General features: G+C 45.8%; 1 protein-coding gene across 2 annotated transcripts; it reads left to right on the top strand.

The window, feature by feature from the left end:
- The first annotated feature begins 720 nt into the window (after window positions 1-720).
- ENC1 (ectodermal-neural cortex 1 (with BTB domain)) lies at window positions 721-14,119 on the top strand. 2 transcript variants are annotated; one of them, XM_014965093.1, is made up of 3 exons: window positions 721-895; window positions 5,385-7,197; window positions 10,954-14,119. In XM_014965093.1, the coding sequence occupies exon 2, from the start codon at window positions 5,397-5,399 to the stop codon at window positions 7,164-7,166; it is 1,770 nt and encodes a 589-aa protein (XP_014820579.1). In that variant the 5' UTR covers window positions 721-895; window positions 5,385-5,396; the 3' UTR covers window positions 7,167-7,197; window positions 10,954-14,119. The 2 variants fall into 2 exon arrangements, with proteins under 2 accessions (XP_014820579.1, XP_014820580.1); XM_014965094.1 differs by lacking the exon at window positions 721-895 and adding an exon at window positions 923-940.
- The last annotated feature ends 624 nt before the right edge of the window (window positions 14,120-14,743 follow it).

The following is a 14,743-nucleotide window of genomic DNA, read 5'->3' on the forward strand; positions in this document are numbered from 1 at the left end:
CTACCCTGTGTTTTTCTGGTAGAGAGCTGCACCACACCATTATTTAAACACAGCTGTTATGTCTAGAAGATGTTTATGTTTGAAATCGGCCTTTCGCACAAGTGCGTTTTTCTCATATTTTGTTAATTGGTGAATAATTAAAGCCAGGCGTAGCTGCGCGCGGCTGTAAGCCCTACGAAGCGCTGGCCATCTGCGGGGCCCCTCGGAGCCCAACGAACGCGCGGGGGCTCCAGCTCCGCGCCCGCGGGGAGGATCCGCGTCCGGCAGCGCGGCTCGGCCCCCCGCCGTGCCCGGGCTCCCCCGGCCGCTCCTCGGGGGCTCCCCGGCGGCTGCTCCGCTCGCCTCCTCCGCGGGCTCGGCCGCCGCCGGCTCTGTTGGCCACGCCGTGCGGACCAGGTGGGGACCCCCAGCCCGGCTCTTCCCCGCGCAGTCATTTCGGTGTCCCCAACGCACAGCGCTCCCGCTCCTTCACCCCGGGCGCTGGCAACCGGTTCCTCCGCGGAACACCCGCCTGGCACCGCGGAGCGCTCGCCCGTCGAGGCGGCGGGGAGGAGGCTGCCGGGGCTAACCCCGTTGCGCGGTGCGGTGCGGTGCACCGGCGGGCAGGGGAGACTCTCCAGCAGCCCCCGCCTCCCCCGGGCGCGGCGGGGGGACACCTTTCCCTCTTCCCCGCCGCCGGGCGGGACGGCAACCCCCGCGGGAGCCCTGCCGCGGCCCGCCTCCCGCAAGCGGCACCACCTCCGCCCAGCGCAGCGCAGCCTGCTCGGCCGCCTCTCCGCGGGGACCGCCGCGCCGAACCGCGCCAGCAGCCGCGCTCCCCCCCCTCCCATGCGCGGCGCTGCGCCGCCCGCGGAGGTAGAGGCACCGTCCGCGCCCGCCCGGCGGCCGCCGCTGTGTAAGTCGGTGCCCGCCGACCTGTTGCAGCCCCCGTTGGAGGCGGGTGGGCAGCTTGGCTTGGTGCGGGGGGGATGCCGCATGCCTGGGGTCAGCGCGGATGCGCGGAGGGCTCCGCCGGAGCGTAGGGGACCGGCGCCCCTTCTGCGCTGGGCGGCCGGTGGGTGGGTGGCGGTGAAGGGTCTCCGGTACGCGGGGCTGTCCTCGGGAGGTGGCGGCTCCCGTTGGGAAGGCTGCGAGCCCCCCCGGTGGGCTTCGGCTTCCTCCTCGGGGCCCCCGCAGGGTGGGAGCATCCCCGAGCTGCGCTCCCCGCGCCGGTGCGGGAACTTCTGCACGTGGTTATCGCTCGATAAAGGGAACCGTGGGCGGTTCAGCTCCTCGTGCTGTTTCCTTACCGGGTCGGGAAGCAACCCAGCGGGTTTCTTTTCAAGGAGGGGAGTTGGTCAGGCGTTACGATGGAGTGCTCTCTGTGTGTGTGTGTGATTCGGAGTTGGGTTTCTTTGTCTGCATGTGGTGAGCAGTAGTGCATTCCTAGCCGGAACAGCGTGTCCTGCTTTCCATCTCGCTGCAGGTCCTGGGAAGCCCCTGACTTTGTGCTGGAGGACTTTAGGTAGGGGTAGGCTCTGCAAAACCGGTGGCATCGCCGCAGATTCAGCAGCTGGAAGCGGTGTTGGCTGAATCGGTGGGACGTTCAGCTGATGTCCTCTCCTTCAGCTGTTTTCACTGATTCTAAAGAAAAACGCAGCCACCACCGTGTAATTACGGAGTCGTATTAAAATGAGTCCACGGCAGGGATGTGTCACTAATTTGAAAATGCTTAATTTTTCATTTGGTTTAGGCTGGGACCTGCGTGCTGCAGAGCTGTTGAGAAGTAGGGCAGGGAGTCTGTTGTTCAGTCTTAAAGTAGTGTTTACTACTGGGCTGCTGTGACAAGTAGCCTGTTGAAGTGTAATTATAAATCAAAGTCTTGGTTCAACCTCTGTTCCTAGATAAAATCTGTATCTGTAATTTACTGACCACTTCTTGTCTTTTACATACAAATATTATTATTTCTAAGGAAAAAATGCCTGAAGGGAATTGACTCATTATTCAAGATGAACATTTGCTCACTGACTGTGAATTACCTCTGCTGAAGTATTTGAGGCTTGCATAATTTCCAACACCAAATAGAGAAATCAGAGATGTCATTCTACATTTTAATGTTCTTGTAAGATTCTGAACTGAGCTGATTGTCAGAAACTGCAAAAGGACATGTTTACAGAAACAATGCTTGTTAGTAAATTATGATAATTGCTTGTAAGGGTGTTTGTTCGAGTAGTCCATGTGTGAACGCATCTCAGCAACCACAGCGGAGGAAAAAGATATCTATAGATATGTATCTTTGTTCTGTTTGGGGAAATATGTTAGCTTATCTTAAATGTGAATTGGCATACTTTGAATTCTTCTCAATAGATGACGTTGTGGTGATAAAAGCAATGTTACTGGAACAGTTAAAGACCAGCATAGGTGAAATCTGCAAGTGCTTTGTAAGAAATAGCATTGCCCACTGAAAGACCGAGTATTCTGTTTTAGTGGGGTGAATGCTGAATGCCTTACTCGGTAGCTGTTTGAGAATAGCTCTTATAATATTATTTTTTTTTACGGTGCTGTTCGTTACTATGGATGTGGGTGGGCTTGGGTAACACACAGTGATCTGTTCCTCCCCTCTGCATATGTTCTGTAGCTCACTAGCCTCCAACATGCTCATAATTGCAGGGTGGGTTTTTATGTCTGTATTTTATTGTGGTTATGGTCTCGTTTTGAATGATGCTGAGCAAGCGGCGCTTGCAGGAGTACAGAGCCCATTGCAAGATCTGAATGCCTGTGTTTGCAGCATCTGATGTGAACTTTACCTGCCCAAATAGGGGCTGAACTCTGTGTGCATGATGAAAGAAAGTCTTCAGTATACTCTGAATTCCCCCTTGAACATGGGGGGAAAGGAAAGGAAAGGAACTGTGTTTCTATAGAGACCCTGACATGCCTGGACTCCGGTGTCTACACATTCAGTCAGTTGGGATGGGGAACAGGAGGGGCAGTGAGCATCATGGTGACTATTGTCTCTGATCAGTGGGTGTTTAACTCCTGTCCTCTCCCTGACAAGGAAAACTTGGAGGAGTAGGTCCTCAATGTGAGAAAGGCCAGTCTGTAGAGATCCAGTGAATGCTTTGCACTGCATCATAATAGTATATTATGATGGTTCTTTGCCAATAAAGGGTTCACCTTCCCATCTGCGTCTCCAAACTGTTTATGTGCTAGTATTTCAAGCCATGACCCTTTCTGTAATCCTTGAGTTCTAGCAGGTTTCAACCTGTATATAGTCAGTATAATCTTTTTGGCTATAGATTAAGTGGGTAATTTTAGTCTGAGATTAGTGCTCAGGATCCTTGAATGCCATCTGAGTCTTTATTTGCATTAAAGGTAACTTAATTTTCCTTGTAAAAGGATTTGTGTTGTGAAGATGTACCAGCCTCCTTAAGATCTTCTGTGCTTAGTGCATTTGATAGGTTGGTATAGGGAACACTGGTAAAATAATTTTCCAAACTTTTGCATAGTAGAGTGAGACAGATACTCTGCCCTGTGGCTCTGAGGGGAAGGAGTCTTCTCTTTTTTGGAGGATTTTGGATTGAGCCTTGTGTTCTGAGCTGTGGTGCTTTTCAATCCTAGTTAAGTTTCATCAGGAAGTCATGTTCCAGATTAAAGTAAACGGGCTCTGGTGCTTTTGCAGTATAGTGTCTCTTTGTTCCTTAATTGATGTTGGTCTAAGGGGCTTTTCTGCTGTGACTGAAGAGAAAGGTATATCTCAGACTTGCTATTTGATGTGACGTATCAATTATTCTGTTCTCTAGCACAGGTAGCCAGGAGGATGGAACTGGCTATGATGCAGTTAATCTGTAGCTGTTGTGTATTGCATATACACAAACTGGTTTTTCTGAAATTGAGTCCGCTACCCAAACTATTCATGTAGGGTTTTGATTTTATTGCAGGCTCTGGTCATATGAATCTAGAAAAATGCATATATTTATTTTAAAATGTGCTTTTTTTTTTTGAGACATGTAAAGCTCTTGTGTCATCTTGAACCATGAAGTGTGGGAATAGAGTTGTGCAGTTCTGTACTGCTTAAACATGCTTAGTAATATGAAAATGTTTGAGTCTGTGAGAGAGGGAAGTATATCTGCATTAAAAACCTACACGGGTGGCCCCAGGTCATGCTCTGACTTTGAGCATTGGGTGCTTCCCAGGTAGGCTTTTGCGCTGTTCCTTATTTAAAGGTGCAGTAAAAGGGACTCTGGGCATATCACAGTAATTAGGAAAGTTTGATTCTCTTCTTTCTCCAGGCTTTCTCTGCAGTTTGGGGAGGGATAGGTGATCACAGCCACAGCTTGCACTGAGCTCTATGTGCTTCACCGCCTATTGCTTGCTCAGTGGCTTTTTGGCCATTAGCTTTATGTGGCTGCCAACGTTCCTCCCTTTCCCTGTACTCCATACTGTTTTGGCTTGACTCTTAATGAAATCTGGAAGGTCGCTGCTGTAATCGTACGTAGAGCTGTGTATCATGGCAGGTGACAGTGACATTCACCCCCACAAACAGGGACAGACTAGCATTGCGCTTGGTGGGAAGAGGGTAGGGTAGGACATGTCTTCTGCTTTGTCTCCTCCAAACCTCAGACTGAGCCAATGGCTTGTGCTCAGAGTACCTGACTCTGGAGGCAGCTTCAGAGGCGACGCCTGGGTGACTGCAGTTGATAGTCAAAACACATTTTTCTGCTGACTCTACCCGTGCATATGCTGTATCACTACAGCAGGCGGCCGCTGGCAGAGTTCAAGATGTAATCTCTGAAATTCACGCGTCCTATTTTTCTTTTTAAAGGTTTCGCAAGTGTAAGTTTATGATCGTTGCTAGGTTTTTGTTTTAAAGTTCCCTTTTTTCATTCTCTGCTGTTGCATAGGGAATCATTACACCAAAGGGAAGCTTCCTAATGGGATTAGTGGGTTTTTGTTCCCCGTGCAGCTTTTGACATTCCTTAGGTATTCTGTCTGGTAGCTCTTCCTGCTATGATTCAGTACAGGAGAATGTTTCAAGCATGTGCATGTGTACGTATGTAATGAATCAGCTGGTCTAGTTTGGGGAAGGGTGAGAAAATCAGTCCTGGTTCCTTTTCTTTCTCCTCTGAATTACTTGCTTACTGTATTGCTCTGAAAGTTGGAGATCAGGTTTCCCAAGATAAACCTGCTCTTGGGCAACAAATTTAGAGTATGTCATTTGTGAAACTCATATTACAAAAAAAAATAAACACATGCCAAAGGTAGATGCAATTCTCTGTCCACTCATCTATAAATTAAGGAGCTTTTTCCCCCGTCTTATAGTGAATAATAGATACCCTTTTTGATATGTAAAAAATAATAATGAATTTAACTGTCTCATTAATCTTCCTAATTTTTTTCTTTTACAGGTGTGAAAGAAAATGTCAGTCAGCATGCATGAAAACCGCAAATCTAGGGCCAGCACTGGCTCCATAAACATATACTTGTTCCACAAGTCATCCTATGCTGATAGTGTCCTTACTCACCTGAACCTTCTGCGTCAGCAGCGCCTCTTTACAGATGTACTTCTCCACGCTGGGAACAGGTCGTTCCCCTGCCACAGAGCTGTTCTAGCTGCTTGTAGCCGCTATTTCGAAGCGATGTTCAGCGGAGGCCTGAAGGAGAGCCAGGACAGTGAAGTCAACTTTCATAATTCGATTCACCCGGAAGTCTTGGAGCTTCTTCTGGACTACGCGTATTCTTCCAGGGTGATCATCAATGAGGAGAACGCGGAGTCGCTGCTGGAGGCTGGTGACATGCTGGAGTTCCAGGACATTCGGGATGCTTGTGCAGAGTTTCTGGAGAAAAACCTTCATCCCACCAACTGTCTCGGCATGCTTCTGCTGTCGGATGCTCACCAGTGCACCAAGCTGTATGAACTCTCTTGGAGGATGTGCCTTAGCAACTTTCAGAGTATCAGTAAAAGTGAAGACTTCCTCCAGCTGCCGAAAGACATGGTAGTGCAACTCCTTTCCAGTGAAGAGTTAGAAACTGAAGATGAAAGGCTGGTATATGAGTCAGCTATCAACTGGGTCAACTATGACCTGAGTAAGCGTCACTGTTACCTGCCTGAGCTATTGCAGACGGTGAGACTGGCCCTCTTGCCAGCTATATACCTTATGGAGAACGTGGCCATGGAAGAACTTATCACCAAGCAAAGGAAAAGCAAAGAGATTGTAGAAGAATCAATAAGATGCAAATTAAAGATCTTGCAGAATGATGGAGTGGTCACTAGTTTGTGTGCCAGACCCCGTAAAACTGGCCATTCGCTTTTTCTTTTGGGTGGCCAAACCTTTATGTGTGATAAGCTGTACCTGGTGGACCAAAAGGCAAAGGAGATCATTCCAAAGGCCGACATACCAAGCCCACGGAAAGAGTTCAGTGCTTGTGCCATAGGCTGCAAAGTGTATATCACTGGGGGACGAGGGTCAGAAAACGGAGTCTCCAAAGACGTGTGGGTGTACGACACCCTTCATGAGGAGTGGTCGAAGGCCGCTCCCATGCTGGTAGCTAGGTTTGGCCATGGCTCTGCTGAACTTAAGCACTGTTTGTATGTAGTAGGAGGACACACCGCCGCAACCGGTTGCCTTCCAGCTTCCCCTTCAGTATCCTTAAAGCAAGTAGAGCAATATGACCCCGTGACCAACAAATGGACCATGGTTGCCCCGCTGCGAGAGGGGGTGAGCAATGCAGCTGTAGTCAGCGCAAAGCTTAAGCTGTTTGCTTTTGGAGGTACCAGCGTTAGCCACGACAAGCTGCCCAAAGTTCAGTGCTACGATCAGTGTGAAAACAGATGGACGGTACCAGCCACCTGCCCCCAGCCCTGGCGCTACACAGCTGCAGCTGTTCTGGGGAACCAGATTTTTATTATGGGCGGAGATACCGAATTCTCTGCGTGCTCTGCGTATAAATTCAACAGTGAGACGTACCAGTGGACTAAGGTGGGAGACGTGACGGCCAAGCGGATGAGCTGCCACGCGGTGGCCTCGGGAAACAAGCTGTACGTGGTTGGAGGCTACTTTGGCATTCAGAGGTGCAAAACGTTGGACTGCTACGATCCCACGTTAGATGTGTGGAACAGCATAACAACTGTGCCCTATTCATTAATTCCCACAGCATTTGTCAGCACGTGGAAGCACCTCCCCTCATAATTGTGTGTGTGTTGCAATTCCAAATTATCAGGTAAGAAATAGCACCTTTGAATTCCGCCGTAATAATGCTTTTCACAAAGCTTTTTCACCAGCAGCTCTGAGGAGGATGCGTATATTCAATCCAATTTTGACCGCTGGAGCAACTGAGACATGTATATTCACGGGCTGTCGTAAGCCACACACTGTGTCTGTGACAAAGCCAAGGTGCTGGAAGTAGTTTGCCACGTACCTTAGAATCACAGAATTAAATCATCTTGGAGGCAGTTCTCTTTACAGAGCCTTTTCCTGCATGATTTAGATGTTGAAAATGTTGGTTTTGCTCACACCTTTACTTGTGTGGAAGCGCAGAATATTTGGAAATGGAATCCTGCTCTGTGTTTCGATGCTAAATACATGCTGAACATGGGTTCAGTGCCATGATCCTGACGACAGAGGCCAGGTTGCTCCATATATCCAGTAACAGGGCCTCAAAAAGCTACTGTGAATTCTGATCTGAAGCCTGATAGTGAATTCACTTGAATTTCCAGGCAGACAGCATACTTTCTTCATGCAGACAGCCTTTGGGGAAACTTGCTATCTTATGAAAGGTGTTTTACAGGCACTTCAGGCCTAATTTTCCATCTCATCTAGACCTCATGGTTGCACCTGCATGGATGAAGGCTGCATTTGCTTCATTGATATACTTGAATGTGCAGATTTTTCAAAATAGTTATGGTCATATATATTGGACTAGATACAGTGTTGGGAAGGCATATAATTAATATTGCTGGCTAAAATAATTACCAGTTATAGCACATACTGTTCCAAAACAATTTAATTATACATAATGGTCCAAGCTCTTACCAGGTGCAACTTCAGCATTGCATCTTCTCACAAGCAAGCAAGCCTGAATTTGGCCTTTCTTGTTTTGGTTGTTGTGAATTTTTTATTTTTAGGAGGATGAGAGAAAAGGTGCATTAAGGAAAAAAAAAACAACAGTAAAAAAAAATATATCTGGTACCTGCACATACTATTTTTGAAAGCCCGGGTTTTTTTTCATGCTAACTAACTGTTACTTCAACTATTACTATTTTTTCCTTATTTTTATCTTTTCTAGAGTTATATCACTTAGTCACAGACATTTTCCAGAACTATCAATCTGTGTATTTTGCAACAAATCTGGCAGAGTCCCTTTGGTGGTGTGTTGCTTTTTCCCTCCGCTCCACCCTTGAGACTTTAGGACAGAATCACAGTTAACCACCAACAGTGGCACGCTTAATCCTAAATAATCCATGCCCTGTGAGTGGTGGGGTTTTTTTGGGGTTGAGCAGTATAGAGTGTAACCATGAAGGCAGTCAGGTTAGAAGGAACAAGGCAAATATAGTTGCAGTAATTAAATGAGCTCTGCCTTTGCATTGAAGTTACCTAGAAGTCCAGACTGGTGGAGGTTCTCCAGAAAATAGGAAGAACAGCTTGTGTATAAAGCCTTCATTAGGTCCTTCTGTACGGGACAGACCATACTTTTTTTCTGGTGTCTTTTGCAGCTGGAGACATTTGCCTGACTCTTGCAGTAAATAAGAAACTCTGAAGCAGAGTAGATAGAAGTGTATACCTAGGTATGTAGGGTAGTCACGAAATTCCTTTTTTTGTGGTTGACTGAGGATTCATCTGGTAGTTGTCTTTCAGCCGACTGGGAGCTTTGGTTGAGGAAAGAACAGGAGGTTGGGCCCGTGCACAGCAGCACGTCAATCTGGAAATCTCGTGTGAAATTGGGCTGTGCTGAGCTGTCAGCTGCTCTTGTCTCAGGTGGTTGGTTGTCTTGAAGACGCCGTCCTCTCTCCACTCCTCGCTTTGTTTTTCCCAGACTTACTCTTGGGAAAGCGGGGCAGACCCTTGGGACTTAACCACATCCTGGGTGCTGGGAGTAATTACACCCCCCGACAGCTGGCAGATGGAAGCCCTGATTTCGGTGTGGTGGCTTCCTCCCTAGCTGGGAACAGTGTCTTGACATCTTCAGTTAATTTCTATTATTACTGACTTTCAGCAGTTCTCAGTGTTATCAGAGCAGCAGTATTGAATGCTCGGACTCAGGTCTGTGCCAAGAAAAATATTGACTTATTCTTCTGAGACTGACTTAATTGTTCTGAAGTTTACACTACATGAGAGGGAGTGCATTATTTTTGAATAAGAGCCCTCAGAATATAACGGTGCAAAACCCTTTCCTTTGCTCTGCAGTATCTTGTTAAAAGCTATTATTTTGGCTTCACTAGCACACGAGATATCTTCTGAGTTAGTTAAGCCAGTTAACTGGCTGAATGCAGCTGTGGGCTGAAATCTCACCAGTGCTGTGTGCTCATCCAGCAAGTAGGGTTTGGTTTTTTTTTTGTACTGACTCCTGCTGCTTTGTCAGTGGGTGGGAGGGACAAAAAGGAAATTACTTCTGATTACCCTCTGTTTTCATGGCGCTGTGTGGCCCCAGTCTGACAGCTTTTAGGAAGGCTTCAGTCTGCTCTGTGGTGTTGCTCAAACTTGGGGATTTTGAGTAGGTTGGGGATTTTTATTTTTTTTTTCCCCTTCGTCTCAGAATTGTTTATAGTATTTTTTTAAAAGTCAGGGCATGACAGGGAACATCGTTTTGGCTTCAGTGTTGGTAATGTGTTTCAGTGAGAAGAATAGAACGTTACTCTGAGGAATGTCTAGAAAATAACAGTCAACACTAAGCACAGAGACCTTTTTTTAGACATAGTGAAGATAGTGTGTTTTAAGTCCACAGTTGCAAAGAGACTTGATGCTCTGGGCTGTTACGTAGGCTGTAGTGTTTCCTGTGAGTGATCCCTGTTGTTCTTAGACATCACAGCTTGAGAGAAATGAAGTATGTTCAGATGAACTGTGAGTTCACCGGAGCTCCTTTTGCATTGTAATGATGCAGGATTTGCCTCCTAAAATTCTAGCAATGTTGTCAGAAATGGCTGTGATGAGCTGATGGTGGTTTGGAAGCTGGCATTCTAATACAGCTTCATAGTGAAAAAGCAAAGCACAATCTCACCATCCAAAGGCTGAATTTCTCATTGAATAATCAATTTTTATAAAGGACTCTAGGATGTAATTATTGATGCATGGTACATTGCTGTGTGAAAAGAAATAATGCAGACCTCTGCTCTAAGGAATAGCAGATACATTTTAAGTAAGGGGATTCTATGTCCCTTTCTATATTGGGCATAAATTCAATTCAGAATTCTTCATGGTGTACTGGGGTAAGACACCTTCACCTCCCCTTCTGCTTCACCCCAACCAGGTTTGCCTTGGCCTGGGGAGAGAAAGATCTCTTTGCACTAAGTGTTCACGTGGGCTTTTGTGGAAGAGAAGTTGCACAAGGTTATGTTCACTTGAAACAAATCCAGAAGGCCTTGAGATTTTTGGGGAACAGAAAAATTGAAGCATGCAAGATGCAGAGCCTGTCATGTTGAACTGTATTGGGCTTGTTTGATTTATGTTTCAAATGACTAAATTAATGATTAAACAGTCTCTCTGGGGTCAGGAGGATGGTTTGCCGAGTAAGGCTAGTAGAATAATGAAGGAAAAACCTGACCCTAAATAATTATGGTTTTGGCTGGCTTATTTATCAGTAGTTGGCACAGGAACATGGTGGTGGTGGAGTGGTGGGGAAGCTCATCAACTGAATTGTATTCTGAGTGTAGCTTTGAGATTTTCTTTGACATCTGACAAAAAAATGTTATGGTACATTGTCTGAGTAAAACAATTTAAGTCTTATCTCTCTTCTTCCCCCTGCCTTTTCCCATGCTTTTAGCTTACTCCTTTATTGGAGAAGAGAATTGGAACCTCTGATCTGGAGAAATGATTTTAATGAAGAAAAATCATTCAGCGTCTCTTGCATTTGAAGAAAATCATCTGCACCTTGTAAATTATCTAACCTAGACATGAAGGAATGGGAAGAAAAATAACTGTCTTCAGTGCTTCAGCACATGGTTTAAATATGAATGGACAAACCTATGATCTAGTCCTTGTGCTAGTAATTGTGGATTAATGCCAATATTAATCAGTCCTTCAAAGGGGAAAAAGAAGAGACAGAACTTCTGTGAGCTGTGCAGCACACAGCACTTGATTTCCATGGACTCTGCTGTTTGTATGTGAAATTTGAAATGGTTGTCACCTCTCTTTGTGGTGGTTTGAAGCGCCAGCTGCAGGGGAAGCAGGCCAGGTCTGGAACAGCGAGGTGCCGCTGTGAATGAAGATACAGCGGTGTTGCTGCTGGGCTCTGCGAACCGGAGCGTGCGTGTCTGTGGGCAGTGCCTACAGCATCTCTCGGATCCTGCCTTGCCTTCTCCTGCCTGCAGCCAGTGACCTTCTGCTGGATAAGGAACAGCCCGGTGGTGAAACGTTTCTGCAACAGTGGGGAATGAGTGGCATCCCCCAAACGCTCCTTGTTCCCTTTTCCTCCCTGTATTTATAAGTAATTCAAACTGTCCCATCCCTGTTATGTTATTTGTTGTAGATCTAGTTATTTATTGTTCAGTGCTTGCATGCTGAAACAATGCCTGCAATTGTCTCCATGTTGCAAGGGCTTGTGTGAATTGTTGTATGTTTTGCACATTTTGTGATCGCTGATTTGCTCTGCTGCACAAAGAAAGAAAACTGTTGGGTAACAGTTGGAGGTGGGAGGCAGGGGTGGCTTCCCGGTCGGAAATGGAAGGATTACAAGGCAGGATCTTAAATTACACACGTACTAGAGGAAGAAGCCATGGAGGTCACTTTCTCAGGCCACCAGCTCCCCAGGTTGCTTGTGGTGTGTCTTGTAGATGGTGTCCTTGCTACATTTCATTTGTCGGTCATGCCTTTCAATTTCTAATCTGGAAATAGCCAAAATCTCTTGCAGCTCTCTCTTTGTGCAGCTTCCTGATTGCAATGCAAATACTGTGGAAGAGCTTCTGGATACCAAGCCCAGATGAAGTCATTGTCCAAAGTTATTTATTTATTTATTGGGTTGGAGGAGGGATACCTACAATAGAGCCACCTTGAGCTGAGTGAGTGGAGTATGGTGATTCAAGAATAAAAACAAAAAAACCTCAAGATAGGTTAGTGATGAAGTCTTTAAAAAAAAAGAAAGAAAGAAAAAAAAAAAAGACGACGACGAGCAGTAATTTTGCACTGACTGGATTGCCTCATCCATCTGGATTTCAGATGATGATCTGAGTGGCCAGATGTCAAAGACCCAAGTGCTCTGGCAAAACTCTTATGGGGATAAAAAATGTATTTCAAACCTCTTAATCTTAAATATAGCCCTCAAACTCTGCTGCCTTTTATTTTGCTTAGCCAGGTGTGTCTTTAAACACTTGGTCACTCAGAAGCGATAGATACAATCCTAAGAAACCAAACTTTGATTTTTAAATAAATTTGTTTCTTACCAGTCTGGTCTTGAGACAGAGATGAAGCTACTCCTTTTCTTCTGGATTTCAGAAGCTTATGTTTCACAGGTGCTTTCTTTGCCAGATCCTGTCATGAAGCATGTATCGAATTGTGTTTTTTCCTAAATGTTTCTGGAGCCCAACTTAACTGGCACATTCAGTTACATGGTTGGTGTGTGCTGCCGTGTAAGTAAACAGCTGCATGTGTGCATGCAAAACAAAAATAGTCACATTGGTGATGCTTGCCTTTCTCTGTGTGACAGTGATGTAGCTGTATTTGTGAAAGCTTTGTCATCTGAAAGTGTTTACACAGATCACTGGAAGTTTCTCTGTGCTGCCTTACATTTGACTTGCTGTTTGGAGTAGACCCTTGCATTTCAGAGATAGAGTATTTGGAGTTCTGTGAATACTGAGAGAACATTGGTGAATTAGCGAAGGCGTTAGCAGTTTTTTAAAGGGTGAGGCCCACCTAGATGTGAACAGTTATAGTTCCTCTGGTTAAACTGATTTCTTGAAATGATAGATTGAAAAAGTGTTTAAACCCACAGCCTTCCCCCCTACCCCCACCCCCTCCCAGCGTTGTTCTTTTCTCTTAGATGGCTTGTAAGCAATAGGAAAATATCTTAGATAGGTAGGGCTCCTTTCTGTATTCCCACACTTGCACAGGTTGCCCAGTTGAAGCAAACAGCCTTGAATTGCTGTTGCCTTTCGTCTTGTGGATCACTCCCGGGAGTGTGAAGGAAGGCATAAAATCAGACATCCCACACTTTGCATGTTCCCTCCCCAGGTGCTAGGGGGTGCATGAGGAAGCAGGGTCCCCAGGAGCCCCCTTGTTTGAATAAGGGTGTATAGATTTGAGACCTGTTTTCTCTGTCAAGCTGATCAGAGTCCAGGCATGAAGCTGTACTGCGTATAGCCACTTGGCTTATGAAATCTGTTCTGTAGTGCCATGCAACTTCCGAAAGTGGGATGAATTTTCTGCAGCTGTTTTCAAAGTTGTGGTCTGCTTTCAAGTCCTCGATTAATTCCTGCGTGTAGGCTGAAGGAAGCTGAAGTCAGGGTGGGCCTCTGGCTCTGCAGGGAATACGCTAGGCTCTTGCTCTTTGAATTGATGTGGGAATCGTGGCTAGCTACTTGACCATTCCAGTCCTGCAAAACACCCCACACTTTGAAGCAAATGCAGTTCACAGCGGAGTGCACACAAAAACCCTGGCGTAAGACGGGAAGGTTCCTCTTATTTTGCAGGCTGGTTGCTGTAGAAACATATAACAAAGGACAGCCTTCCTCTTCTGGTGTAATTGTGCAGCCCCTTTTCTCTAGGGCTGACACCTGTCTGAATAAGAGTGATTAGAGCAGAATAATGTTCCCTTTCCTGGATATTGAAGATGTGGTTCATGGGCTAAAAGAAAACTGTGCAAGTGAAGAAGTAAAATTGTCTATGTTGTGTCTTTTTGTTTGCTACTACATCTTAAGGTTTTGTAAAATTTGCATTTTTTTTCACAATGTGAAACTGAAGGTCAATAAATTATTAGAGATTTTCTCTCCATGGAATGTTTATTTCAAGTGTTGTCTCTTCCTCCCCTCCATCCCCACCCCCAAATGCTTTGAATCCCTTATAATGTCCTTTTCATGTCCTCTTAATAAAAGCACACTGACAACATGCAGTTTACTGCTTTGGTTTAAGCTTCTGCTTCAGTTCCATTTCCCTCCCCTTTGTTCTGTTCTGCTGCTGTTACTATGATCTATATCTCAAAGTTAAGACTGGAGAGCCTCGAAACATTTAAGAACAGGAAATGCAAGTTTGTTGATGCTTGCAGTACAGCTTAGCTAGTGCCTGATATGACTTGGAAGCGGAATTAAGCATCTCGAATCCTTCCTAATTATTCTCAAGGCAAAAAATGCTGGCTGTGTGTGAAAAATTCCAGTTGTTCTATATAATGCACACACATAGCCCAACTCTTTGATCTTTTAAGCGTATTTACATTTTTTATGTGTACAGAGTGGTTGGTTTGGTTTTTTTGTTGTGTGTGTTTTGGGTTTGGTTTTTTTTAATGCTATTGATTTTCTACATTGGCTTAGCACCTCTCTGGCCTTAAGGTGTTGCTGACCACTGTTCAAGTCTGAAATAACATCGTGCCGGGTCATTCACACACGCACCCTGGAGGTTCAGTTGCT

This window comes from Calidris pugnax, unplaced genomic scaffold, assembly GCF_001431845.1.
Source record: "Calidris pugnax isolate Ruff unplaced genomic scaffold, ASM143184v1 scaffold273, whole genome shotgun sequence".
In the NCBI taxonomy this organism is placed as follows: Eukaryota; Metazoa; Chordata; class Aves; order Charadriiformes; family Scolopacidae; genus Calidris; species Calidris pugnax.